Source organism: Podarcis melisellensis (assembly GCF_964234715.1).
Source record: "Podarcis melisellensis genome assembly, chromosome: 12".
Lineage (NCBI taxonomy): Eukaryota > Metazoa > Chordata > Lepidosauria > Squamata > Lacertidae > Podarcis > Podarcis melisellensis.
Window position 1 is genome coordinate 56573410 of NC_138544.1, and position 25213 is coordinate 56598622.

At 48.8% G+C, this 25213-nt stretch overlaps 1 protein-coding gene across 9 annotated transcripts in view; it reads left to right on the forward strand.

Moving 5' to 3' along the window:
- NBEAL2 (neurobeachin like 2) overlaps positions 1–25213 on the forward strand; it is a 202455-nt gene that overhangs the window by 147962 nt on the left and 29280 nt on the right. For 8 of the 9 annotated variants that reach the window (XM_081931352.1, XM_081931356.1, XM_081931355.1 and 5 more), the window contains 15 exons: positions 205–338; positions 979–1138; positions 3161–3263; positions 4086–4239; positions 6263–6421; positions 8774–8930; positions 9879–9964; positions 11412–12161; positions 15117–15295; positions 16254–16413; positions 17757–17894; positions 18865–19170; positions 20039–20188; positions 22727–22884; positions 25027–25151. In XM_081931352.1, the coding sequence (XP_081787478.1) occupies positions 205–338; positions 979–1138; positions 3161–3263; positions 4086–4239; positions 6263–6421; positions 8774–8930; positions 9879–9964; positions 11412–12161; positions 15117–15295; positions 16254–16413; positions 17757–17894; positions 18865–19170; positions 20039–20188; positions 22727–22884; positions 25027–25151 (2919 nt within the window). The remainder of the gene's footprint in view (positions 1–204; positions 339–978; positions 1139–3160; positions 3264–4085; positions 4240–6262; positions 6422–8773; positions 8931–9878; positions 9965–11411; positions 12162–15116; positions 15296–16253; positions 16414–17756; positions 17895–18864; positions 19171–20038; positions 20189–22726; positions 22885–25026; positions 25152–25213) is intronic. The other variant, XM_081931354.1, reaches the window with a different exon arrangement.

Here is a 25213-nt window from a genome sequence, read left to right on the forward strand (position 1 = left end):
TATTAAAGCTTTGTGGCAGAGGTTTTCAACCTCTTTGAGTCCATGGCTCCCTTGACCAGCTACAGTGGTACCTCGGGTTAAGAACTTTATTCGTTCCGGAGGTCCGTTCTTAACCTGAAACTGTTAGCTCCTGCCAGCCCTCCCTCTCTCATGGGTCAAAGATCCTTTCCTTCAAAACAGTTTTCTTTCCCCCTCCACCCACAGAAGGTAGACTGGAAAGGAACGGGGTAGCTGCATTCCTGCTGCTGATTAAGAATTTCATCCATTGTCACCCAGTCAACCAGGAAAGCCTGGTCCAATGCCAGGGGCCAGCCATCATCGGAGCGCTTCTTCAGAAGGTAAGCGATTCCATGCTGGTGCCAGGCTTGGTCAGATTGATCAGGGTATCTGACTTCTCCAGGTGAAATGTGTTGGCATTTTGCATTTTGGTTAAAGGGGGAAATACGAGCTGTAATAAAAGGGAGAATTCCCTAGATGCCAGAGACCAGGTTTGGGGCAAGTACTCTTTGGTGAGAGAATCCCAGCAGAGATTTAATATCACAAAAGGTTCAGCAAAGCGTAGCGTCGAAATATAGGCTGCTAGACCTTCAAATCTCCCCTTCTCACCTGCTCCCAAAGTTCCCCACTTCCTTTTGCATGGAAAGAGCACACGTTTGTTGAGTTAAAAGTGGTTTACTTACAAACTCTTTGAAGGTCAGGTTCATGTGCTTTTCCATACAGCAGCGAGAAAACACAGGCAATGTAATTTGGGTTCCCAAGTGGTCGGTGTATCTAAATTATTTGTATAGAAAGACAAATATGGCTTGCTTATAAACCACACAGTCTAAGCTTGGAGCGTCCAGCTTAGACTTCTATATTGTTGGATTCACAGGGTGGAATGGAAGAACAGAGGGGGAGGGCTAAGAGAAGAACCAGGTGGCCTCCTGGCTGCACCTCTCTTTGACCAGGCAGCCATGATTTATCTTTTCTGCCCTGCAGGTCTCCAGCCAGACGATGGACATGAATGTTCTGATGGCTTCTCAAATCGTCATGGAGCAAGTGGCCGCGGAAGGACACAACTTTCTGCTGCACCTCCTGTACCAGTTCCTGCTCTTTGACTTCCGGATCTGGAGCAACAGCGACTTTGCCGTCCGATTGGGTGAGCTTAGACCAGCCCCTGCAGCCCCAGGGACGGACAGGTGGCATGGTTGAAGCTGTGCACCTGAACTCAAGTGCTCCTGCTGGTTCGTGGTGTTGTCGCCCCAACACAGTAGAAGGTTGCTTGTGTGGCTGTGTTAGGACAGGCTGCAGTTCAGTGGTAGAGCGCTTGATTCTCGTGCAGAAGGTGCCGGGTTCAATGTCTGGAAACACCTGGGGGAGACCCTTGTTGTGAAATTCTGGCGAACCACTACCAGCCTGTGTAGAAAATATTTAGTTTGGTGCACCAGTGATCTGACTTTGTATACAGCAATTTCCTATAGGGCACTGGTTCTCTTCATTGGTATAGGATAGCATCAAGATAAATTATAATAAGAATATAATAAGAATAATTTATTATTTACAATGGTACCTCGGGATGCGAACGGGAACCATTCCGGAGCCCCGTTCGCATCCCGAACTGAACGCAAGACACGACGGCGCGTCTGCACATGCATGGGTCGCGTTTCGTCGCTGCCACACATGCGCATGACGTCATTTTGAGCGTCTGCCCGAGCGGTGAAACCTGGAAGTAACGCGCTCCTTTACTTCCGGGTTGCCATGGACCGCAACTCGAACGCGCTCAACCTGAAGCGCATTCAACTCGAGGTATGACTGTATACCCCGCCCATCTGTCTGGGTTTCCCCAGCCCCTCTGGGCGGCTTTCAACCAAATATTAAAATACAATAGTCTATTAAACATTAAAAGCTTCCCTAAACAGGGCTGCCTTCAGGTGTCTTCTAAAATTCTGGTAGTTGTTGTTCTCTTTGACATCTGGTGAGAGGGCGTTCCACAGGGCGGGTGCCACCACCGAGAAGGCCCTCTGCCTGGTTCCCTGCAACCTGGCTTCTCACAGCAAGGGAACCGCCAGAAGGCCCTCGGCGCTGGACCTCAGTGTCCGGGCAGAACAATGGGGGGTGGAGACGCTCCTTCAGGTATACTGGACTGAGGCCACTTAGGGCTTTAAGGTCAGCAACTCTACAATTCTATTATTCTATCTGCTTTGGCATGCGGGAGGTCCACGGTTCAATCCCTGACATTCCCAAGTAGAGCTGCAAGGTGGAGTCCCTGCCCCAGAGAATCTCAGCTGCCGTTCAGTGTAGACAAGCCTGAGTTAGTTGGACCAGTGATCTGACTCGGCCTAGGCAGCTTCCGGTGTTGTTGTGGCGCGATTGAAAGTGGCCTCCATGTGGTTCAGCACCTGTAATGCCAGCAAACCTTTGGACAGGTGTTCTGCACACATGGCCCCAGAAAGCCTGCCAGCTTTGATCGGAGATTAGGCAGCCTGTTTCTCACCTGTGCTGGGCTCTCCTCCCTCAGATGACGATGTGGTCTAAACCACTGAGCCTCTTGGGCTTGCCAATCAGAAGGTCCGCGGTTCGAATCCCTGCGACGGAGTGAGCTCCCGTTTCTCGGTCCCTGCTCCTGCCAACCTAGCAGTTCGAAAGCACGCCAGTGCAAGTACCGTATTTTTTGCTCTATAAGACTCGCTTTTTCCCTCCTAAAAAGTAAGGGGAAATGTGTGTGCGTCTTATGGAGTGAATGCAGGCTGCGCAGCTATCCCAGAAACCAGAACAGCAAGAGGGATTGCTGCTTTCACTGCAGTGATCCCTTTTGCTGTTCTGGCTTCTGAGATTCAGAATATTTTTCTTCTTGTTTTCCTCCTGCAAAAACTAGGTGCATCTTGTGGTCTGGTGCGTCTTAAAGAGGGAAAAATACGGGAGATAAATAGGTACCACTGCGACGGGAAAGTAAATGGCGTTTCCATGCACTCTGGTTTCCGTCACGCTGTCCCATTGCGCCAGAAGCAGTTTAGTCCTGCTGGCAACATGACTGGAAAGCTGTCTGTGGACCGGCTTCCTCTGCCTGAAAGCGAGATGAGGACCACAACCCCATAGCCGCCTTTGACTGGACTTAAGCATCCAGGGGTCCTTTACCTTTACCTTTCTTTTTACCTTCACTTTCCACCTCCGTGCTTCATAGGTCACATCCAGTACCTGTCGAACGTAATCAAGGACCACAAGCAGAGAATCCGTAGGAAATACGGCGTGCAGTACATCCTAGACTCCATCAGGACGTATTACGGGTGAGTTTGGAGCATCTTCTTATATTGTGAGGAAGGAAATACTGTTTGGGGAGCATCCTTGCTGCTGTCATTGCGTACATAAGCAGTATGTACACAAGAGTTCACTCCACTTACTCGGTGTGATTTATTGTTGACCTGCTCTTGTCACCCCCTTATATTGCAGAAAACTTGGTGGGATGCAATAAAATGTTGAATAAAGTTGGCCATGTTGGGTAACTCAGTGGAAATAGCTTTGTTGTTGTTTAGTCGTTTAGTCGTGTCCGCCTCTTCGTCACCCCCTGGACCAGAGCACGCCAGGCACTCCTGTCTTCCACTGTCTCCTGCAGTTTGGTCAAACTCATGCTGGTAGCTGCGCGAACACTGTCCAACCATCTCTTCCTCCGTCGTCCCCTTCTCCTTGTGCCCTCCATCTTTCCCAACACCAGGGTCTTTTCCAGGGAGTCTTCTCTTCTCATGAGGGGGCCAAAGTCTTGGAGTCTCAGCTTCAGGAGCTGTCCTTCCAGTGAGCACTCAGGGCTGATTTCCTTCAGAATGGAGAGGTTTAATCTTTTTGAAGTCCATGGGACTCTCAAGAGTCTCCTCCAGCACCAGAATTCAAAACCATCAATTCTTTGGCGATCAGCCTTCTTTATGGTCCAGCTCTCACTTCCATACATCACTACGCAACCTTTAAGTGTCTGCAGAGTCTCCCCTTGCTCTTCTCCAATATTTTTCTGCATTGATGCCTATTGTTTTGAATTTTCCTGGACCATGTGGACCTCCTGTCTTGACCCAGCAAAGCAAGCCCCTCTAGGTGACCCTCCCTTGCTCTCTCCCCCCCAGGACTTACAAGGAGAAGCCCATCGCAACTGATGACATCAAGACGGTGCAGACATCCCTCTTCAGCCTGATCAAGGAGTTCTTCTGCAGGAACTTCTCCACTGAGGAGATGCAGAGCACCTTGAACTACCTTGCTGCTGTGAATGATGAGCACCAGGTATGGGGGAGGGGCAGGGAAAGCCAGCAATGACCTGTTAAGGAAAGGGAACCTCCCCGGGCTAGAGTATTGTTGGAATAGGATAGGGCTTCTCACGCTGTGGTCTACAAACCACCAATGGTCCACAAGGTTCATCCGGGTGGTCTGTGGTGTGTATGTGAAACTTTGAAGAGGGGAGATGGCACGTACATTTTATTTTTAATCGGCTTTTGGTTGCTTCTTTTATGTCCTATATTGTTTTTCAATTTTGAGTCTTGTGGAACAAGAGCCTGGATAGCCTAGCTGGTTAGAGCATGGCGGTGATAACGCCACAGTTGCGGGTTTGATCCCTGTATGGGACAGCTGCATTGCAGGGGGTTAGACTAGATGATCCTCAGGGTCCCAACCCTACAATTCTACAATTTCAAATTGTGGTCCAATATATATGAAAATGAGGAAGCAATAACAATGCGATTTAAAACCGTGCAGCATCTAGCAAAGCAGTTTATGACTGCTGCAGCAGGCAGGGGGGTAAATCATTTAAGACCCTCAGCAACTGGGGTGGGGGGGAAATTTGGGAACCCCTAGAATAGAAGATTTCAGGCCTCCAGCGCCAGTAGCATCAGCACCAGATTTCCTGGATCCCTGTCCAGTTGTGCCTTCAATAGCGTGTACTAAAGGACAGAAGATTATAAGACTCTGGTCAGACCTCACCTGGAGTACTGTGTCCAGTTCTGGGCACCACAGTTCAAGAAGGACACTGACAAACTGGAACGTGTCCAGAGGAGGGCAACCAAAATGGTCAAAGGCCTGGAAACGATGCCCTATGAGGAACGGCTAAGGGAGCTGGGCATGTTTAGCCTGGAGAAGAGGAGGTTAAGGGGTGATATGATAGCCATGTTCAAATATAGAAAAGGATGTCACATAGAGGAGGGAGAAAGGTTGTTTTCTGCTGCTCCAGAGAAGCAGACACGGAGCAATGGATCCAAACTACAAGAAAGAAGATTCCACCTAAACATTAGGAAGAACTTCCTGACAGTAAGAGCTGTTCGACAGTGGAATTTGCTGCCAAGGAGTGTGGTGGAGTCTCCTTCTTTGGAGGTCTTTAAGCAGAGGCTTGACAACCATATGTCAGGAGTGCTCTGATGGTGTTTCCTGCTTGGCAGGGGGTTGGATTCAATGGCCCTTGTGGTCTCTTCCAACTCTATGATTCTATGATTCTACGATGTGGCTGAAACTTCCTGCGATTACACAAATTTTAGTTCCCTTTGTCTCGTAACTGGGGGCCACATTTCTGGATCTGCCATGTCGGCCACTCTTTCTCTTCCATGTGTTGGGTGGGGGGGTCTTCCTTTGATCTATCCATCCTTAAGACAAGATTTTAGAGTCTGCGGCCCTCTGGGTGATTCTGGGTTGCAATTCCCACCACCCCATACCATCTCCGGGGGCGACCACCTGGGAACGGCTGACTTGGTGAACTGCTGTATTAACACGATGGACATGGATGTATCACTGGTCTAAACCACCGAGCCTCTTGGGCTTGCCAATCGGAAGGTCGGTGGTTCGAATCCCCGCGATGGTGTGAGCTCCCGTTGCTCTGTCCCAGCTCCTGCCAACCTAGCAGTTTGAAAGCACGCCAGTGCAAGTAGATAAATAGGTACCACTGCGGCGGGAAGGTAAACGGCGTTTCCATGTGCTCTGGTTTCCGTCACGGTGTCCCGTTGCACCAGAAGCGGTTTAGTCTTGCTGGCCACATGACCCGGAAAGCTGTCTGCGGACAAACACTGACTCCCTTGGCCTGAAAGCGAGATGAGCGCCGCAACCCCATAGTCGCCTTTGATTGGACTTAACCGTCCAGGGGTCCTTTAACCTTTTTACCTTTTACCTACATTGATATATCTAGAGACTCAGGCAAGAGAGGGCAGCTCTAACACCCACATTGCTTTCCTCAAGTTCTTGTGATTTCATGCAGCAACCCTGCCTTCTTGCCGACATCTTTCTGTATGTTGCAAGCCTCTTGCCATTCTTCTGATTTGTCCCGCAGGTCTGCGGAGTGCTGGAGGTGATCCACAGCCTTCTGAAAAGCTCCCCATCCCAGGAGCAGATTTACACGTTCCTCTTTGAACCGGGGAACGTGGAGATCTTCTTCTCGCTGCTCGTCCAGCGGAAGTTCTCGGACGAAGTGCGCGAGAGGATCTTCAAGGTGAGAGAGCTGTTGGGCGCGGGCTTCCTGGGGCTGGCGTGCTCCAGGTCTCTCGCCGGACTCTGATGGGGTTGAGGTTTCAGGTCCAGATGGGCCCAACCACGCGGACTGTCGTGGGCAGAAATTCCAAGGCCTAATTCGCAGCGGGAGGCTGTCTGGTGGGGTTTGTGCGTGGGGTGCACAAACCCTGAGGGCAAGGGGAACAGCCATTTCTGGAGACCCTAAACTCTTCCCCGTTCAATTTCACTATGAAATAGCGACAGAGTTTCCCTATTGCCTTCGTTATATACCTCTAGGCACCAGGCAAAAACAGTCAGGTGGGCAGCTAATAATAATAATAATAATAATAATCTAATGCTTATTGGATGGATTTTCCCTCTATTGATTTTTGGTTTTATTGTTATTCACGTTTTATACCGTATTTTATGCTGGTTTTTTGGTAGCATCAATTAAGTGTTTAAAATTCGTTGTTAGCTGCCCTGAGCCCTGTTTTCTGAGCCAGGAAGGGTGGGGTATAAATAAAAATTTATTATTATTATTATTAAAGCCAGGCCTTGGGCTGGTTGGTAACCTGTACCCTTTTAAATATGTTTGTAAGGGGTATCTAATTGTGGGAGTGTTGAGGATAGTAGGAGAGGATATATTGATTAAATATTATTCTTCCTCACTGTGAGCCGGTATCCGAGCACATTCCCTTGCGCTTTGCTAGAAGCAAGTTGGTGGATTTGTTAGAATCGTATAAGTTGAGCGATCCAGTCTCCTGCTTGTCCAGAATGGATTGTTCCTGGTAAATTCCCCTTAAAAAGTTCCCTCTTAAAAACCAGAATGACATGACAGTCTTCTTTTGAAAGTAATGATATAGTTTACAGTAGAGCCAGTGTGGTGTAGTGGTTAAGAGTGGTAGACTCGTAATCTGGGGAACCGGGTTCGGGTCTCCGTTCCTCCACATGCAGCTGTTGGGTGACCTTGGGCTAGTCACACTTCTTTGAAGTCTCTCAGCCCCACTAACCTCACAGAGTGTTTGCTGTGGGGCAGGAAGGGAAAGGAGAATGATAGCCACTTTGAGACTCCTTGGGGTAGTGATAAAGTGGGATATAAATCGAAACTCTTCTTCTTCTACTACTTACGACCGCCTCTACTTGGGGCCGATCCAAGTTGCAATCGCAGAAACCCGGAAGTAAATACAGTGGTACCTCAGGTTAAAGGCGCTTAAGGTTACAGACTCCACTAACCCAGAAATATTATCTCGGGTTAAGAACTTTGCTTCAGGATGAGAACAGAAATCACGTGGCAGTGGCAGCAGGAGGCCCCATTAGCTAAAGTGGTGCTTCAGGTTAAGAACAGTATCAGGTTAAGAACAGACCTCCAGAATGAATTAAGTTCTTAACCCGAGGCATCACTGTAACAGGTTTGCCGCGATTCACGCACGCGCAGAATCTGCTTCTGCCATGCGCATGCGCAGAAGCATGCTGCTGCCGAATGCGCTTGCGCACAACGGAGCTTCTGCCAGCGACCCAGATCGACTTACAGACGGATGGACCTCCGGAACAGATTATGTCCAAAAATTGAGGTTCCACTGTACTTGCCTTCAGTTCACAGTAGTGTCCCGAAGGCAGGCTTTATCTTGTAGTTACAGTTGTAGAGAAAAAGTAGTCTGAGCTATGTAGTCTACCTTGCAGATTCTATCCTCTTGTAAGGATGAGCCACATGCTGCTGGCTAAGAGCCCAGGGGAAGAGTCAGAAAGGAAAAATGCAACAACAACAATCATTTATTTATTATTTATACCCCGCCCATCTGGCTGGGTTTCCCCAGCCACTCTGGGCAGCTTCCAACAAAATACTAAAATACAATAACCTATTAAACATTAAAAGCTTCCCTAAACAGGGCTGCCTTCAGATGTCTTCTAAAAATCTGGTAGTTGTTTTTCTCTTTGACATCTAGTGGGAGGGCGTTCCACAGGGCGGGTGCCACCACCGAGAAGGCCCTCTGCCTGGCTCCCTGTAGCTTGGCTTCTCACAGTGAGGGAACCACCAGAAGACCCTCGGAGCTGGACCTCAGTGTCCGGGCAGAACGATGGAGGTGCACAAGAGGAAGGTGGCTGTGTGGTTAGCCCTTTTATCGGGTCAGCTAGGGTCCAGCCCATCTACCTGGCCACACACAGGGCGAGGAGGCTCCAGAGCAGGTTAGACAGGAAGCCCTCTCTGTCTGGAGCAACATTCCCCTGTGTGTCCACTCTAGGAAAACAGGAAATGTTATATTTGACTGCTTGCATAATGTTACATCCCACAGTTATTGGGGGGGGGGTTCCCATTCTCACGGGATGCTAGCTTCTTGGTCCTTGTTCCGCACAGATCCTATACAAAATGCTGAAGTACGAGAAGATGAACGAACGGAGCAAGCAGCGTCTGAAGCTGAAGGATGTCGGCTTCCTGGGCTTCATCTCGTACCTGAACGACATCCCGGTTTCCATGCTGATCCGCTACCTTTGGGAACAAGTGATTGGGCCAGGTAAGGCCCAAGGAGGGATGCGGGTGGCGCTGTGGGTTAAACCACAGAGCCTAGGACTTGCTGATCAGAAGGTCGGCGGTTCAAATCCCCATGACAGGGTGAGCTCCTGTTGCTCAGTCCCAGCTCCTGCCAACCTAGCAGTTCGAAAGCACACCAGTGCAAGTAGATAAATAGGTACCGCTCCGACGGGAAGGTAAACGGCGTTTCCGGGCACTGCTCTGGTTCGCCAGAAGTGGCTTAGTCCTGCTGGCCACATGACCCGGCAGCTGTACACCGGCTCCCTCGGCCAATAAAGCGAGATGAGCGGCGCAACCCCAGAGTCGGCCACGACTGGACCTTAATGGTCAGGGGTTCCCTTTAAGGCCCAAGGAAGGCGGTTCAGAAACTTCACCTGGTGCAAAATTCGGCGGCCAGGTTGCTCACCATTTAAGGATGTTGCACCGATCCTGGTCTCTGACTGCACTGGCTGCCAATTAGTTTCCAACTGTGCTGGTTTTGACCTATAAAGCCTTAAAGAGCTCAGGACCTGACAGCTAAAGATATGCAATGAAGGCGCCAGGCAGGCCTCCCTGGGGAGAGCAGCCCGCAAGCAGGGAGCCAGCACAGAAAAGGTCCTGTTCTCATGTTGCCACCCTTTGGACCTCTCGTGGAAGAAACACACCCTTTGAGAGCCACTGCCCTAGATAATCCCAGTGTCCGTCCCCCCAAGGGGGCAGTCCTTCCCACTTTGGGAACTGTTGAGACTAGGACCCGGAAGAGACCAGGGTTCAAATCCCCACTCAGCCATGAAGCTCCCTGTATAATCTAGGGCCCATCGCTCACTTTCGGTCTCACCTACCTCGCAGTGGTGTTGTGAGGATAAAATGAGGGGGGAGAAACCGTTGAGCACCCTGCTGTTTCCTTTTGCTCCAACCAAGACTGTGTTCCGCTGCCTTGCTTTCTCCCCAGACACCCCGAACTACAAGGATTTGTTGGCCGTGATCTACCTCTCGCACCGGGCAGAGCTGACCGTCAGGCTAGACATCTGCAGAGAGGTGAGGGGTGGAGCCAGGATCTTAGCAGCTCCTGGGCAGGGCGAAGCAGCCCAATGCACACGAAAAAGCATCCAAACGAACCTTGCGCAGAGTCAGGCCTTTGGAGCCAGTGGAATCTGCTCTGACTGGCAGCTGCTGTGCAGGGTCTTAGGCAAATAACTGTCAGTGGGAGACCTCAGGGCTTGAGGCAGGAATTTTAGAGTTAGCAGAGACCCCAGGGGGACACCCACCTCTCTCTCCCGCCATTTCCAGGTTTGAATTGAACTGTTTGTTTATTTCCCGGCACTGCGCATTAGTGCGTAAGTGCGCGCTGGGGGGGGGGGACGACAACACCTGCGTTCAGAAGCATTGCTGCTTCCAACTAGGCAGAGCACAGCCTTCGTGGCTAAGAGAAATCGATAGCCCTCTCTTCCGCGAATCCGCCTGATGCTCTTTAAATCAGGATTGCGAAAAGCGCAGCTGTAACACTATCGCCAAACTCCTTCACGGACGCATTCGCACCAAGCAGAAATCTCAATGCACAACCCCCCCGCTCACACCAGGACTGGCCCTGGGACGTTTTGGGGGGCAACCTCTGTCGCGAGTTCTTCGCGGCGCTTTAGCAGAAATGCTCAGAGTTCCAGGTTCTTCAGCGCAGTATATTTATTGTGAGGTATGTATACAAATGAGGGACGTGGGTGGCGCTGTGGGTTAAACCACAGAATCTAGGACTTGCCAATCAGAAGGTCGGCGGTTTGAATCCCCGAGACGGGGTGAGCTCCTGTTGCTCGGTCCCTGCTCCTGCCAACCTAGCAGTTCGAAAGCACATCAAAGTGCAAGTAGATAAATAGGTACTGCTCCGACGGGAAGGTAAATGGTGTTTCCTTGCGCTGCTCTGGTTTGCCAGAAGCGGCTTAGTCATGCTGGCCACATGACCCGGAGGCTGTACGCCGGCTCCCTTGGCCAATAAAGCGAGATGAGCACCGCAACCCCAGATTCGGCCACGACTGGACCTGATGGTCAGGGGTTCCTTTACCTTTATATATACAGATATCTACAAGCTATAATAAATGAGCAGTTCATACAGTCAGAATACCTGGCTGCACCTTAAGGCTAATAGGTACTTCCGGGTTGCCACGGGACGCAACCTGAAAAGACTTAACCTGAAGCAAATGTAACAAGAGGTATGACTGTATTTTGGGCAGATAGCATTCATTTGAGGCCAAATCTGCTGCCCCTTGTGGATCCTGACACCTGAGGTGGTCATCTCATGGGTGGACCGGCCCTGCCTCTTCATCACCCTCCCTCCCTTCCTCCCTCTCTCTCTCTCCCACACACACACACACTCAGCAACCACTTACTTACGCCCACCAAGTTGTGCCATCTTTGGTCAAGCTCAACATCCGCAACAGCTGCCAGCTCGCTTGCCCCAGCCTGGGTGCCAATGGCTCCCCTTTTTCTCTTCCAGCTCTTCCGCCTGATCTACAAGCCGCAAGACCCGGCCAAGCAGACGGTCAGGCAGCTGGCCAAACTGGCGGGCTGGCAGGACACCCTCACCAAGCTCTACGTCAAGGAGTCCTACGAGTCACGCCAACACAGCCTGTCGGGCTCGGCCAACGGCGGAGGCGGCCTGGACCTCTCGAGGGCCTCAGACCAGCCGGGCACAGAGGCCGGGAAGGAGCCCGCCGGCGCAGCGCCCCCTTCCGCCTCCGACCTCCAGGATCTGGACGTCTTCCTCCCGCTGGGCTACGAGGCCTCGGACCCGGAGCTGTCGGAAGGCTTTTCGGACCACTCGGTCTCGCCCACCAGCAGCCAGAGGGGCAAGGCTTTCCCGACGTACGGCTTCAAGTCGTTCGACTCCTCCGACCTGGCCAGCCGCTCCTCCTCTTCCAACACCATTGACGCTCCCGGGGCCACGGAGGCCCCCCAAGCGGGGGACACGCTCCCAGCCGACAGGGTCTACCACCCGCTGTCTCCCTTCTCCATGTCTCCCTTTGATCTCGGCCTGGACTTAGGCAGCACCAGCTCGGCCGCCACAGCCGAGAGCGGAGACCAGACGCCCGTCAGCCTACCGGGGACCCCGTCGCCGCTGGAGAACTTTAAGCCCTTCCCGGGGACACGGATAAGGAAGAGCTCCAGCCTCTCTAACGTACTGGACGACACCAGCTACCAGGATACCTTGCCCAGTGACAGCATCTCCAACACCAGCAACCCACAGGTGAGCCTCTTTCCTCTCCATCTTCCTGTGTGAGGTGTTGAGACAGGTGTGCAAACTCCGCAATCTCCACCTTGTTGGCTGTTTGCAGTTTAGTTGCGCTGCAGAAAGCTTGCTGGGGAGACCACGCATTACAAGAAACTCAAAAATACCCTATTTTTCGCTCTATAAGACACACCAGACCACAAGACGCACCTAGTTTTTGGAGGAGGAAAACAAGGGAAAAAAATATTCTGAATCTCAGAAGCCAGAACAGCAAGAGGGATCGCTGTGCAGTGAAAGCAGCAATCCCTCTTGCTGTTCTGGCTTCTGGGATAGCTGTGCAGCCTGCATTCGCTCCATAAGACGCACACACATTTCCCTTACATTTTAGGAGGGAAAAAGTGAGTCTTATAGAGCAAAAAATACGGCAACTTTAACAAGGTTTTAATAACAATAACAAAAACTCCTTTTATACTAAACATAGTGACCCATCCACCAGGGTACTGAGAGAGCTAGGTGCTGCTACACCCAATTGCTGACACACCCAATTGCTGACACAGCTGCTACTACACCCAATTGCTGACACAGCTTAATTAACACAACTTAGCAGCCCCTGCTATACTGTTTCACAGCTGTAAAACTGGGTCTCGTTATTTGCTCTGGCCCTTAAAGACATACACATCTTGTGGAACAATAATGAACCTTCACATTTAACGAGACCATTCAACATACCTAAGCATGCTCTCTTTCTAGGACATTGTTATGTGCCGGCGTGAGAGAGTGGGTTCTTCTTTTTAGGGGAGGGGGAAATGGGGGAATAAGGATGATGTATTTTTGATAAATTGTTCTGTTGAAATTCCTAATAAAAAAAATATTATTACTGTTTTTTAAAAAGCGAAGTCTCTGTCACAGAAATACCTGCAAGGAATTAGCAGTTTTGGAATTAACCCAACCTTCCTTCAAATTTGATTCACGCGCCCAGAGTGGAATATAGTGGTATTCTTTCTAGGCAGTCTTAAGCGGCCTCGGTCCAGTAGACCTGAAGGAGCGTCTCCACCCCCATCGTTCACCCCGGAAACTGAGGTCCAGCTCCGAGGGCCTCCTGGCGGTTCCCTCATTGCGAGAAGCAAAGCTACAGGGAACCAGGCACGGGGCCTTCTCGGTGGTGGCGCCCGCCCTGTGGAATGCCCTCCCGTCAGATGTCAAAGCGATAAACAACTACCTGACATTTAGAGGGCATCTTAAGGCAGCCCTGTTTAGGGAAGTTTTTAATGTGTGGTATTTTAGTGTATTTTTGGGAAACCCAGCCAGATAGGTGGGGTACAAATAATAAATTATTATTATTGTTGTTGTTATTATTAAGCTACTTCAATGTTTATGTTGTTTTGGCTTTATTGTAATTCTTCAGTAGCTAATGAAGCACAACAGGAAGCAAAATCTGTTTCTACAAATACTCAAGCATGCAAATTCTGTTGTTTAACTCTCTGCCTGTACCACTTTTTAAACTGATGAATGGCATACAGGCTGAAAGCTATTTTAATATGTAGAAAATCCTCTTTTCAAAACTTGTGTATTAATCAGGGTGGTGCAACTCTTTTTCTTAGTAGTAGTAATAATAATAATATATTATTTATACCCTGCCCATCTGGCTGAGTTTCCCTAGCCACTCTGGGCGGCTTCCAACAGAATATTAAAATACAATAGTCTATTAAACATTAAAAGCTTCCCTAAACATACTTACACATATCGTATGTGTCTTGGATGTCTGATCCTAAATACAATTATCTAAAACTAAGCTAGCATTAGAAAAATCAGAAAGTATAATTCTGTTTCTGGGAGTCTCTGAATCCCAGGAATCGAAATTTGGGTAGGACCACCGTCAGACACCTGTTAGTGTCACTTTAGAAGTCAAAATACCAAACGATCTGTTTCTAGCATAATAAAAAACACACGGCTTATTTGTAATACGAAGTGAGTTAAATGAGATTCATCCTTCTCTTGTAAGAATATATTATTTCTCTGGCGCTAGAAATGCTTTACTTTGAATCTTTGCGTTCTTTTCATTGCGCAAAGGTGAGCAGCAAAGACTCATCAGTAATGTGACAAAATAACTCCTCCCCCAATAAAAAAACAAAAATAAACCGAGAAGTCTCAAACGCGGCAGCTTTTCCTCGCAGGGGAGTCTCTCCACCTCCTTGATCCCATTGGCTTCTCTTTTCTGAACCTTTCCCAAGCCTGCACGATTCCTTTTGGGGTGAGATCACTGTAAGAGTGCAAATATCCAGAGATGTGATTAGTGATAATTGCTATTAGGAATTATAACAGATATAGAGTAAGCCATCTGTGTCAGCAATGAAAGCATTGCGTTGACTTGGTTTAAACTATTTTGATATGATTCTTGATCAATCTACACCTCTGCATCTCTGGCCATTTTCTTTACTGCCCATTTCTCTTGTCACGTACACAGCTCAGTTGCTTTGCCAGGCAGGCATCCTGGGCTATAAAGATAGTGGGCAAGCTTCTTTGAAGTAGCTTTCTATACGTTAATCTTAAAATGTTAATCTTGGAGCCAGGAAACAGATCTCACATGAAGGTGATAGTGATCCTGTCTTTCTGGCCGTCCTTCTTACCGTGTATATTTCTCACCTCCGGGGTTGCCATGTGCTCTTCTTTGTAGTTCTGTTCTTTGTTTACCCCGGAAATATTTGTGCTTAATTAGTTTTAGTAGTTTAATTTGTCCCCACGTGGGATTGTGGAAATGCTCAGATGAAATCTGATTGGTTCTTACGAACACTCTGTAAAATGAATAAAACGGCCTGAGCTACACATCGGAAGAGGCACAGAGAGACACGATTATACGCACCCTTCCCAGAGTCTTGCTGGTTCAAGCCTCTGTGTGTATTCTTATTAACCAGAGTTCAATCCTTCCTTTACTTTGCGAACGCAACAATCACCTGTTGCTTCCTTCCTCTGCAGCAGACGCCCGAGGAAGAACTGTGCAACCTGCTCACCAACATCGTCTTCTCGGTCACCTGGCGAGGGGTGGAGGGCTGGGACGACGCGGCCTGGAAAGAGCGCGGGCAGGTCTTCTCAGTCCTCACCAAGCTGGGCTCGGCCTGCGAGTTGGTGCGCCAGCCGGACGAGATCAAGCGCAGGTAAGGCCTGGCATTTGAGGTGGGCAGAGTGTCGCCAGTGGAGCCAAGGCAGGGTTAACTGCCCTGCACTGAATCCAGAAATTCTACCTTTTCTGGGTGCCTTTGGAAGAAAGCATGCGTTCTGTTTTCTAAAAGTCAGGTGGTGTTTATTTCCTTTACATCAGACGGAAGGGCGCTCCACACAGTGGGTGCCACCACCGAGAAGGCCCTCTGCCTGGTTCTCTGTAACCTCGCTTCTTGCAAGGAGGGAACCGACAGAAGGCCCTCGGAGCTGGACCCCAGTGTCCGGGCAGAATGATGGGGGTGGAGACGCTCCTTCAGGTATTCTGGGTCAAGGTAGTTTACGGATTTAAAGGTCAGCACCAAAACTTTGAATAGTGCTTGGAAACGTAATGGGAGCCAATGTAGGTCTTTCAGAACCGGTGTTATGCGGTCTCGGCGGCCACTCCAAGTCACCAGTCTAGCTGCCGCATTCTGGATTGGTTGTAGTTTCCAGATCACCTTCAAAGGTAGCCCCACATCAAATTATTATTATTAATATTATTATTATTATTATTATTGATCTATTTTCATTTATACCTCACCCTTCTGGCTGTGTTTTCCCAGCCACTCTGGGCAGCTTCCAGCAATATAATAAAATACAGTAATTCATCAAATATTAAAAACTTCCCTAAACAGGGCTGCCTTCAGATGTCTTCTATAAGTCAGGTAGTTGTTTATTTCCGTGACATCTGATGGGAGGGCGTTCCACAGGGCGGGCGCCACCACCGAGAAGGCCCTCTGCTTGGTTCCCTGTAACCTCACTTCTCACAGGGAGGTAACTGCCAGAAGGCCCTCGGCACTGGACCTCAGTGTCCAGGCAGAACGATGGGGGTGGAGACGCTCCGTCAGGTATACAGGACCGAGGCCGTTTAGGGCTTTCAAGGTCAGCACTGCCTCACCTCTCTTTCTCTCCCAGCCTCCTGGAGATGATGATGGAGTCGGCGCTGACGGACATCAAAGAGGCCACCCCCGCCATGCTGCCCAGCCTCACACAGAACGCTCTCAAGCTTCTTCGCCTCCTCCAGGACTTCCTGTTCTCCGAGGGCCACAGCAACCAGGCCTTGTGGAGCGAGAAGGTTGGTGGAAGCTTTCTAGCTGGATGCAGGGGCCTAAATTATCAGGTCTCCTCCTTCTCTGCAATGGCAACACGGATCTGTGGCTGCTCCAAGTCTCTCCTTGCTTGGGGAAAGCCCTGGAGAGGCAGGGGGGACCTTCAGTCCCTGCAACGGCTTCATAGGGGCAGGACCGACCGGAGATGGTTTGCTGTGCTCATTAGGCCTGATAGATCAGGCTTTGTCTAATAAAGAGTTAGCTCCGGCTTGCTCAGTGTGATTTCCTGCTGGCTCACTCCTGACCCTAGGTGGCTTTCTGAATCCTCCGCCTCCAGGGAGCGTAAGAGGTCGGTGTGGCGATCTTCCTCTTCATGCCTCTCCTGGTTCTGGAAGGCCAAAGAGGAGGGGAGTTTGTCACAGCAGGACAGAGAGATGTGCTTGCTTCTTCACCAGCCAGACTCCACTTCTGCCTCAGTTTTGTACTGCTCTCTGCCACAGACTCTTCCTGCTCACTAAACCCTTCTCCCTCTTCATCTTCCTACATTCTCCTCTCCCCACTCCTCTCCTCCTCCTCCCTCTGACCCCTCGTCGTCGTCGCACCGCCACTGCCCGGGCTCTGAGCCTTCTGTGGCGATCACACAGGGTCCCCGGACGTTTCACCGTCTATTGATCCCTGTGCCACCGCTTTATTTCTCGCTGCCACCACCCAGGCCCTACCTGGGACAATACTGAGTCCAGTCAGGGTTAAACTGGAACATAAACTTCTGTTTATTTATTGCAGTTTAACGAGCATGTGGTCTCATAAATGGTATTGGTCCATTACAATCATGGGGCACCTATCCAGACCTATAACTTCCGCTACCTGCTCTCTCTCACTAAACCACCTCTCAGATATTTACTCGTCTTCCTAGCTCCTTACTGTTCCTGACTCAACTTATTTCGCTTGCATGTTAAAGTGCAAGTAGATAAATAGGTACCGCTCCGGCGGGAAGGTAAACGGCGTTTCCGTGCGCTGCTCTGGTTCGCCAGAAGCAGCTTAGTCATGCTGGCCACATGACCCAGAAGCTGTACGCCGACTCCCTCGGCCAATAAAGCGAGATGAGCGCCGCAACCCCAGAGTCGGCCACGACTGGACCTAATGGTCAGGGGTCCCTTTACCCTTACTTAACTCAACCTCCCCACAGACTCTATCCCAATTCACTCCCACTCTAACCAACCACCCAACTCCCAACGAACTCCTCCCAGAGCTGGTTTTATAGTCCCTCTGACTCCACCCCCTGGGTGCTGATTGGGTAACCTGTTTAACTATTTCACCTCCAGGCCGTCCTTGCATCTTCACATTCTGCTTCTCTCTTCCTTGGCTGCAGGTTTATGAGGGGGTCAACAGCCTGTTGGACAAACTGGGGGTCTGGCACCACTTGGCCAACGGCACCTCCGACTTGAAGGAGATGGCCCAGATTGGCTTGCGGGTGCTCATCGGATATATCTCACTGGAAGATCTACAAGTAAGTTGTCCAGCTAACTTGGGGGGCCCATCCTCCTCCATCCAGTTCCTGGTGATTCCGGGCTGCTTTTGCAACATGTGCAAAAGATCTCCCCCAGGTTTGCTATGTTATTTTCCTTTAAAGGAGCAGGGACCAAGCAACAGGCGCTCACCCCGTCGTGGGGGTTCGAACCACCGTCCTTCTGATCGGCAAGCCCTAGGCTCTGTGGTTTATTATTTTTTTTTAATAATATTTTATTAAGTTTTAACAATAAAGAAATTCCAGAACAACAAATAGGGAAAAAAAACATAAGAAAAATACAGAAACACAAAAATACAAAGTTACAAAATACAAACATTTAACATAAAAAAGAAAGAGAGAAAAAGCACAAAAACAAGAAAACAAAAATCCCTCTTTTTTAATTTCTCATCTTTGATTAACTTATTTTCCTGACTTCCTCACGCCTCCCTTTTTTGTATCCCTTTTAAAAATTGGTTCAGCAAATTCATATCCTATTAATTTATCCTTAATTATTTTTCCTCACATATTATAACTTCAATTTTTCATCTATTATCAATCCAATCTTACATTTTACCTTGTTGCTAGAACTCCTTCATTTCATTTCAATGTCATCAACATTCAGAAATTTTACAATATTTCTGTAAATAAATTTTAAATTTCCTCCAATCTTCTTCCACCAACTCTTCTCCCTGGTCTCCTAGGCTCTGTGGTTTAACCCATCCCTAATCTATGAACATAAAGATAGTTAAAAACAGCACAGCACAGCCATTTTTAAATAGTTTTTTTTGGGGGGGGGTTATTGGGTTGTTGTATTTTATTTTGATGATATATTTTGTGGTTTAATATTTTGATTTTATTCTGTGAACCGCCCTGAGACCTGTGGGTATAGGGCGGTATATAAATTCAATGAATGAATGGCCGGTTCTTCTGTTCCTTCCCGTCTTGAACCACCCCTCTCCTCCCTCTCCAGTTGCAATCCATGGCCTACGTGAAGCTCCACAGCCTCCTGCAAACGGTCTCGGCCCCCAAGAAGGAGGAGGCCTGCTACGTCCTGGGCAAACTGGAGACCCCCCTGCGCCACTCGCTGCACACCAAGTCGGAGACCTTCTCTTGGCTGGTGCCCATCATCCGCACTTTGATGGACAAGTGCTATGACACCCTGCGGCTGCAGCACTTCCTCCCCTCCCTGCCCCCCACCAACGGCAGCCCCACTTTCTACGAGGACTTCCAGGAGTTTTGCACCACCCCGGAGTGGATCGCCTTCATTGAGAAGCACGTAAGTGATTGACTTCCATCGCTGACGCCACACTTCCTGTATACGTTTTAAGCAAGTGTGTATCTGTTATTCCGTATTTTCATATTGAGATACAGTGGTACCTCAGGTTAAGTACTTAATTCTTTCCAGAGGTCCGTTCTTAACCTGAAACTGTTCTTAACCTGAAGCACCACTTTAGCTAATGGGGCCTCCTGCTGCCGCCTTGCCGCCGGAGCACGATTTCTGTTCTCATCCTGAAGCAAAGTTCTTAACCCAAGGTACTATTTCTGGGTTAGCGGAGTCTGTAACCTGAAGCGTATGTAACCTGAGGTACCACTGTACTCCGTTTGACTGTATGAATTGCTTGTGAATTACAGCCTTTAGATATTTGTATGTATAAAGTAAAGTTAAAGGGACCCCTGAACATTAGGTCCAGCCGTGGCTGACTCTGGGGTTGCGGCACTCATCTCGCTTTACTGGCCGAGGGAGCCGGCGTACAGCTTCCGGGTCATGTGGCCAGCATGACTGAGCCGCTTCTGGCGAACCAGAGCAGCGCACGGAAACGCCGTTTACCTTCCCGCCGGAGCGGTACCTATTTATCTACTTGCACTTTGACGTGCTTTCGAACTGCTAGGTTGGCAGGAGCAGGGACTGAGCAACGGGAACTCACCCCGTGGGGGGGATCCGAACCGCCGACCTTCTGATCAGCAAGCCCTAGTCTCTGTGGTTTAACCCACAGCGCCACCCTGCTGCTCTTGAGTAGGACTAGGCTGAATAGAACTCCGGATGTGGCTGTTTGACCCGCTGCCTATGTGTCACTGGGTGCAGAGTTTTTTAAAATAAAAAAACGGCTCTTGATGGATCTTCTCTGATGGGGTCTCCTCCACAGGTGCAGCCCACCATGGCCCAGTTTGAAGTGGACACGTTCGCCAAGAGTCACGACCACATGTCGAACTTCTGGAACTCCTGCTACGATGCCTTGATGAGCAGCTCCCAGACGAGGGAGAAGGAGAAAGCAGAGAGCAGGAGGAGGTTCCAGGTAGGCAGCGATGGGCAGGTACCCTGCGCTACAACTCCCACAGCTGGGATGAAATTGAAATACTTTATTGTCACTTGTACAGCTTGTATACAGTGAGATTACATGAGCACCCCCCACTCAACTCTCTTAGTTTACCTTAGTGAGGACATCACTTGGAAACTCAACCTCAGGTGGTCAGAAAGGCCCGACAGAGACTCCATTTCCTCAGGGTCTTGCGAAAGAATAATGTTAAACAACAACTGAGGAACTCCTTTTACCAGTCCACAATAGAAAGTGTCCTCTCATATTGTATCACAGTGTGGTATGCTGGCCTGACAGCCACGGACAGAAAGTGGTGATGAATACAGCCCATGATATCATGGGCTGTCCCTTGAGTCCGCTAGATGACATCGCAAGGGATTGTTGCCTTAGGAGAGCGAGAAAAATTCTCAGAGATGACTCACAGCCCGGCCAGCACCTCTTTAATCTTCTACCCTCGGACAGGAGATATAGACGTATAATCAGCCATACCAACAGGCTAAAAAACAGCTTCTATCTGTGGTCTGTTGAACAGAAAATAACATAGCGAAACTGACTTGCGAGGTGGTGTGTTGTTCGATAAGAGATTGTGGTTTTTTTGGGGGGGGAGGCTCGTTTAATTTCATTGTACACAGGTTGTACAATGACAATAATAATAATAAACTGTCCCATTAAACTTTAATTAGTTTAATGCTAAGTAAATGTCCAGTGCGCTTCCATCGTCACAAGTCCCATTACAGCAGAGCATTTCGCGCAGCGGTTTAAGAAGGGCAGGAGAGGCAGTATCTTTTCAAAGAGGAATCTTGGAGCAAGCGGTTTGGAACTCAAAGAAAAGGTTTATTTACAAAAGAAAAAAAAACCCCTGGCGACGAACCACACATATCAGCAAACACGCCCAAGGGGAACAAACACACGGGAGACTGACTATTTATACAAACTCATATCCCTGGAAGCTTAATGACTTCCAGCGGCTCAGTGATTAGAGCGTCTTGCTACCTCTTAACCCTTTGATAGCAACATAAACATCTTTAAAAGGTGGCAGAAAGTGGATGGCGTGAGAATAAACAGCCGAGATGGCGCAGTTTTTCCTATATAGGGTGTGTGTTAATGGATGCACTCTCACAGTCTCATAGGGACGCTGTGCTGTAATGTGTTGCAGTATGATCACATCTTATGCGGGGGTTCGGTGAATTCTGCGGATCCCCAAAATCGCATCGAACTGCCCCGAACGAGCATCTCCTTACCCCTAGCTGGCAGAATGAGCGGGCCTTTTCTGATAAGCAAGGCAAAGTCGACTTGGTGCGCTAGCTCGGGGAGGCTCTCACGAGATCTCGCTGGACCGTCCGAATTCCTGCAAGATCTCCTGGGACCATCCCTAGGCTCCCAGGAGCTAGCTGGCATGCTGAACGGGCCTTTCCCAGTGAAGCAGGCAGCAAGCATTAAAGCTCATTTTGCTCCAGGGAAAACCTTGTGTGCACTTAGTTATCATGATTTCAGCTTCGTAAGAGGCTGAAATTGCACCAGTTAAACGTGCAAATTGCAGAATGCACAAAAAAGTATACATTTTTGTACACCATATACTATCATCTGGCGAATACAGCTTTGTTAATATACGATTTTTCAACTGCCTTTTTATCAGCTCAGCTTCGTAAGAGGCTGAAATTGCGCCAGTTAAACGCGCAGATTGCAGAATGCACAAAAAAAGTATAATTTCCCGACAGAAGATACACGAAACGTTTGAGTATGATGAAGCTATCTAATATTAGAAGCCTGGCGGTTTGTGAATCTGGTTCGAGGCTCCTTAACCGAACTCCCAGAAAGGGAATTTTCTCCCACCTCGAATTATTATTATTATTACTCCTGGCATGTGATTGAACCCCACTCAAAAACTAGTGGTTGGCCCATCAAAGATAACAGATTTGGACAACATCCCGGAATTGGAACGGAATCAGACGAAGCTGAGCTGATAAAAAGGCAGTTGGGAAAAATGTATATTAACAAAGCTGTATTCAGCGGATGAAAGTATATGGTGTTTGAGAGGAATGAGAATCCCGGACCCAGGGACAAAAAATTAATATTGAGATGTTAATATCGAGAAGCAGGACTAAGATGTGGAGATATGCTCCAGAGATCCAGACCGTGAGGAGCCCCAAGAAATTAATAAATACAATTTGGACTATAATTTGATCTTTTTTATTTTAGTTTTTTAGTTTTCTAATTGGAGTATTGTGGTCGGATATTTAATTGGATGTTTTTTATTGGAAAATCAATAACAATGATTTTTTTAAAAAACAAACAAACTAGCAGTTGCCCCTAGGTGAGCTTGAAAATATCCCGGCATCAGTTGATAGTCTCTCTCTCCCTTTCTGCTTCCATGGATGAACCACACCTTTCTCTTGCTCCACCTGCAGCAGGGACCCTCTTTCAGCCGAGGGGACCCCTGCCCCATTCCCCTTCCCTTCATCACCCTCTTGCCCTTTTCTCCCCCTCTCCCTCCCCTTGGTTTCCCCCTTTTGCCAGGAGTTGATCTTGGAGCCGGTGATGAAGAAGGCCAAGCACGAGAACATCCGCCACACCAATATGCTGAAGCAACTCAACAACCACCAGAACACCGTCCTGAAGCAATGGAAGGCCTTGAGGAGACTGCTCACCTCCCAGCGCTCTGCCTGGGCCGATCGGTAAATCTCTTCTCCTCCTCCCTCCGCTGGTCTCCAGCCTCCTTGGCCGGCGGCCGGACGGGGCAGGTGACCTTAGAAAAGCTGTGCTTCTGCGTAAGCTATTGAGGTTGAATCCTGACAAGTCAGAAGTACTGTTTTGGGGAGACGGGGGGCGGGCAGGTGTGGAGGACTCCCTGGTCCTGAATGGGGCAACTGTGCCCCTGAAGGACCAGGTGCGCAGCCTGGGAGTCATTCTGGACTCACAGCTGTCCATTGAGGCGCAGGTCAATTCTGTGTCCAGGGCAGCTGTTTATCAGTTCCATCTGGTACGCAGGATGAGACCCTCCGTGCCCGCAGACTGTCTTGCCAGAGTGGTGCATGCTCTGGTTGTCTCCTGCTTGGACTACTGCAATGCGCTCTATGTGTGGCTACCTTTGAAGGTGACCCGGAAGCAGCAACTAATTCAGGGTTTGGATGCAATTGCTTCTGGCCCCGGGATCTCTGCTTTGGAGAACATTTTATTTTATTTTATTTTTAATGGATTGGACTTCTGGTGATGGGGAAGACCCAGGAAACAGCCTTGGCCAATCTGGGGCGGATGGGAATTGTAGTCCAAAGCACCAGGGGTGCGGAGGGGCACCAAGTTGGTGAAGGCTGCCGGAGAGCCATTGCTAGGCTAAACTGGCTGTTCTGGTTTACCTAGATAGGCTTCCTCTGGCATAAAGTAGCTATTTATGACTCTAGATTTGAAGGATTCCCTGTACAGGGAAGCTTTTAGTCGTACCTTTGGTTGTCGAACGCCCTGGAACTCGGGACGTTTTGGCTCCCGAACGATCGAAACCCGGAAGCGACTGTTGCGGTTTTTTAATGTTCTTTTGGAAGCCAAACATCCGTTGGGGCTTCCGATTGGCTGCTGGAGCTTCCTGCAGCCAATCAGAAGCCGCACTTTGGAAGTCGAACGGACTTCTGGAACGGATTCTGTTCTACTTCCAAGGTATGACTGTATAATGTTTTATGATGTTTTTATATACGCAACACAATAGATAAACTTTATTCACATTAGCCAACTGCTATAGCAATGTAAAACAAGCAATATATACAAATAAAATATATACAAATTTAAAAAAAGACAGCAATGGGTAAAAAGAGCAATCAAATGACCAAGATTATCGTTCAGATAGTGGCCCTTAATCTCACTGCACCCTCGATAAACCTAGCAACCTTTGCTGTGTTGTCTGATCATTTTGATCTGATAAAAGAAAGAACAATGTGGCCTCAGAAGGGCGGCCTGGGACGGTAAGTAAGAGTGGGGTGATGATCTCATTCCTCAGATCTTTATAAAGGGGACAGGACAGGAGAACATAAGTTTCCAGATTGCCGTCTCCACAGGGGCAGAGTCGTTTCTCAGTTGGAATCTTTGGGTATCTGCCCTCAAGTACGGCATAGGGCATCACATCCAATCTGGCCAGTGTGAAGGCTGTTTTTATATATGTTGGAAGCCTCCCAGAGTGGCTGGGGCAACCTGGTCAGATGGGCATGGTATTATTATTATTATTATTATTATTATTATTATTATTATTATTAAGAAATGGCCTCGGCCTTACCCTTCCTGTTAATACCCAGGATGCTAGAGGAGGGGACCTGTTGGGTTGAAATAAACGACAGACGAGTGAGGAGTGTCATATGGGAGGCATCTCTCGAGCATGTCTCGGGGAGTCCCTTTTATTGAATATTACAGCATTGCCGCATATGTACTTGTTGCTGATTGGTTAACACAAGTACAAAGCAAAGGATTGCATATAGGCATTTATCACCAATAGATTAAAGGCTGGGGAAGGGAGCACAGAACTAGACAGGCATGAAAACCTCCTAATTAAATTATAACTAGTGATTAATATAACAAGACTTAAACAATTACTAATGATTGATATAGCGAGACTTAAAAGGACGTAACAATCACGTTCCGTAGATGTGGTCAACTATGCATTAAGAACAGGTCAGAGTACAATGTTTTCATGAACTCAATGTGAACTGAACATTCTAGGGTGAAGAAGAAATGTTTCAACTTAGAACGGTTTGTGCAGAATCATGTGCACTAGCAAAGCTTCCCTTCAGGGACCTTGCTGACCCTCTCTCTCTCTCTCTCTCTCTCTCTCTCTCCAGAAATCCTCCTGAGATCCACTGGAAGTTGTCATGCGCCGAGACCTACTCTCGAATGAGGCTTAAGCTGGTACCCAACTACACCTTTGACCGTCACACGGAGGCCAGCGCTCTGCGTGACAATCAGGGTAAGGAGCAGCCTCCCTGGGAGTAAACAGGCAGCTTTGGGTGACGGCTCATCGCGCAGCCC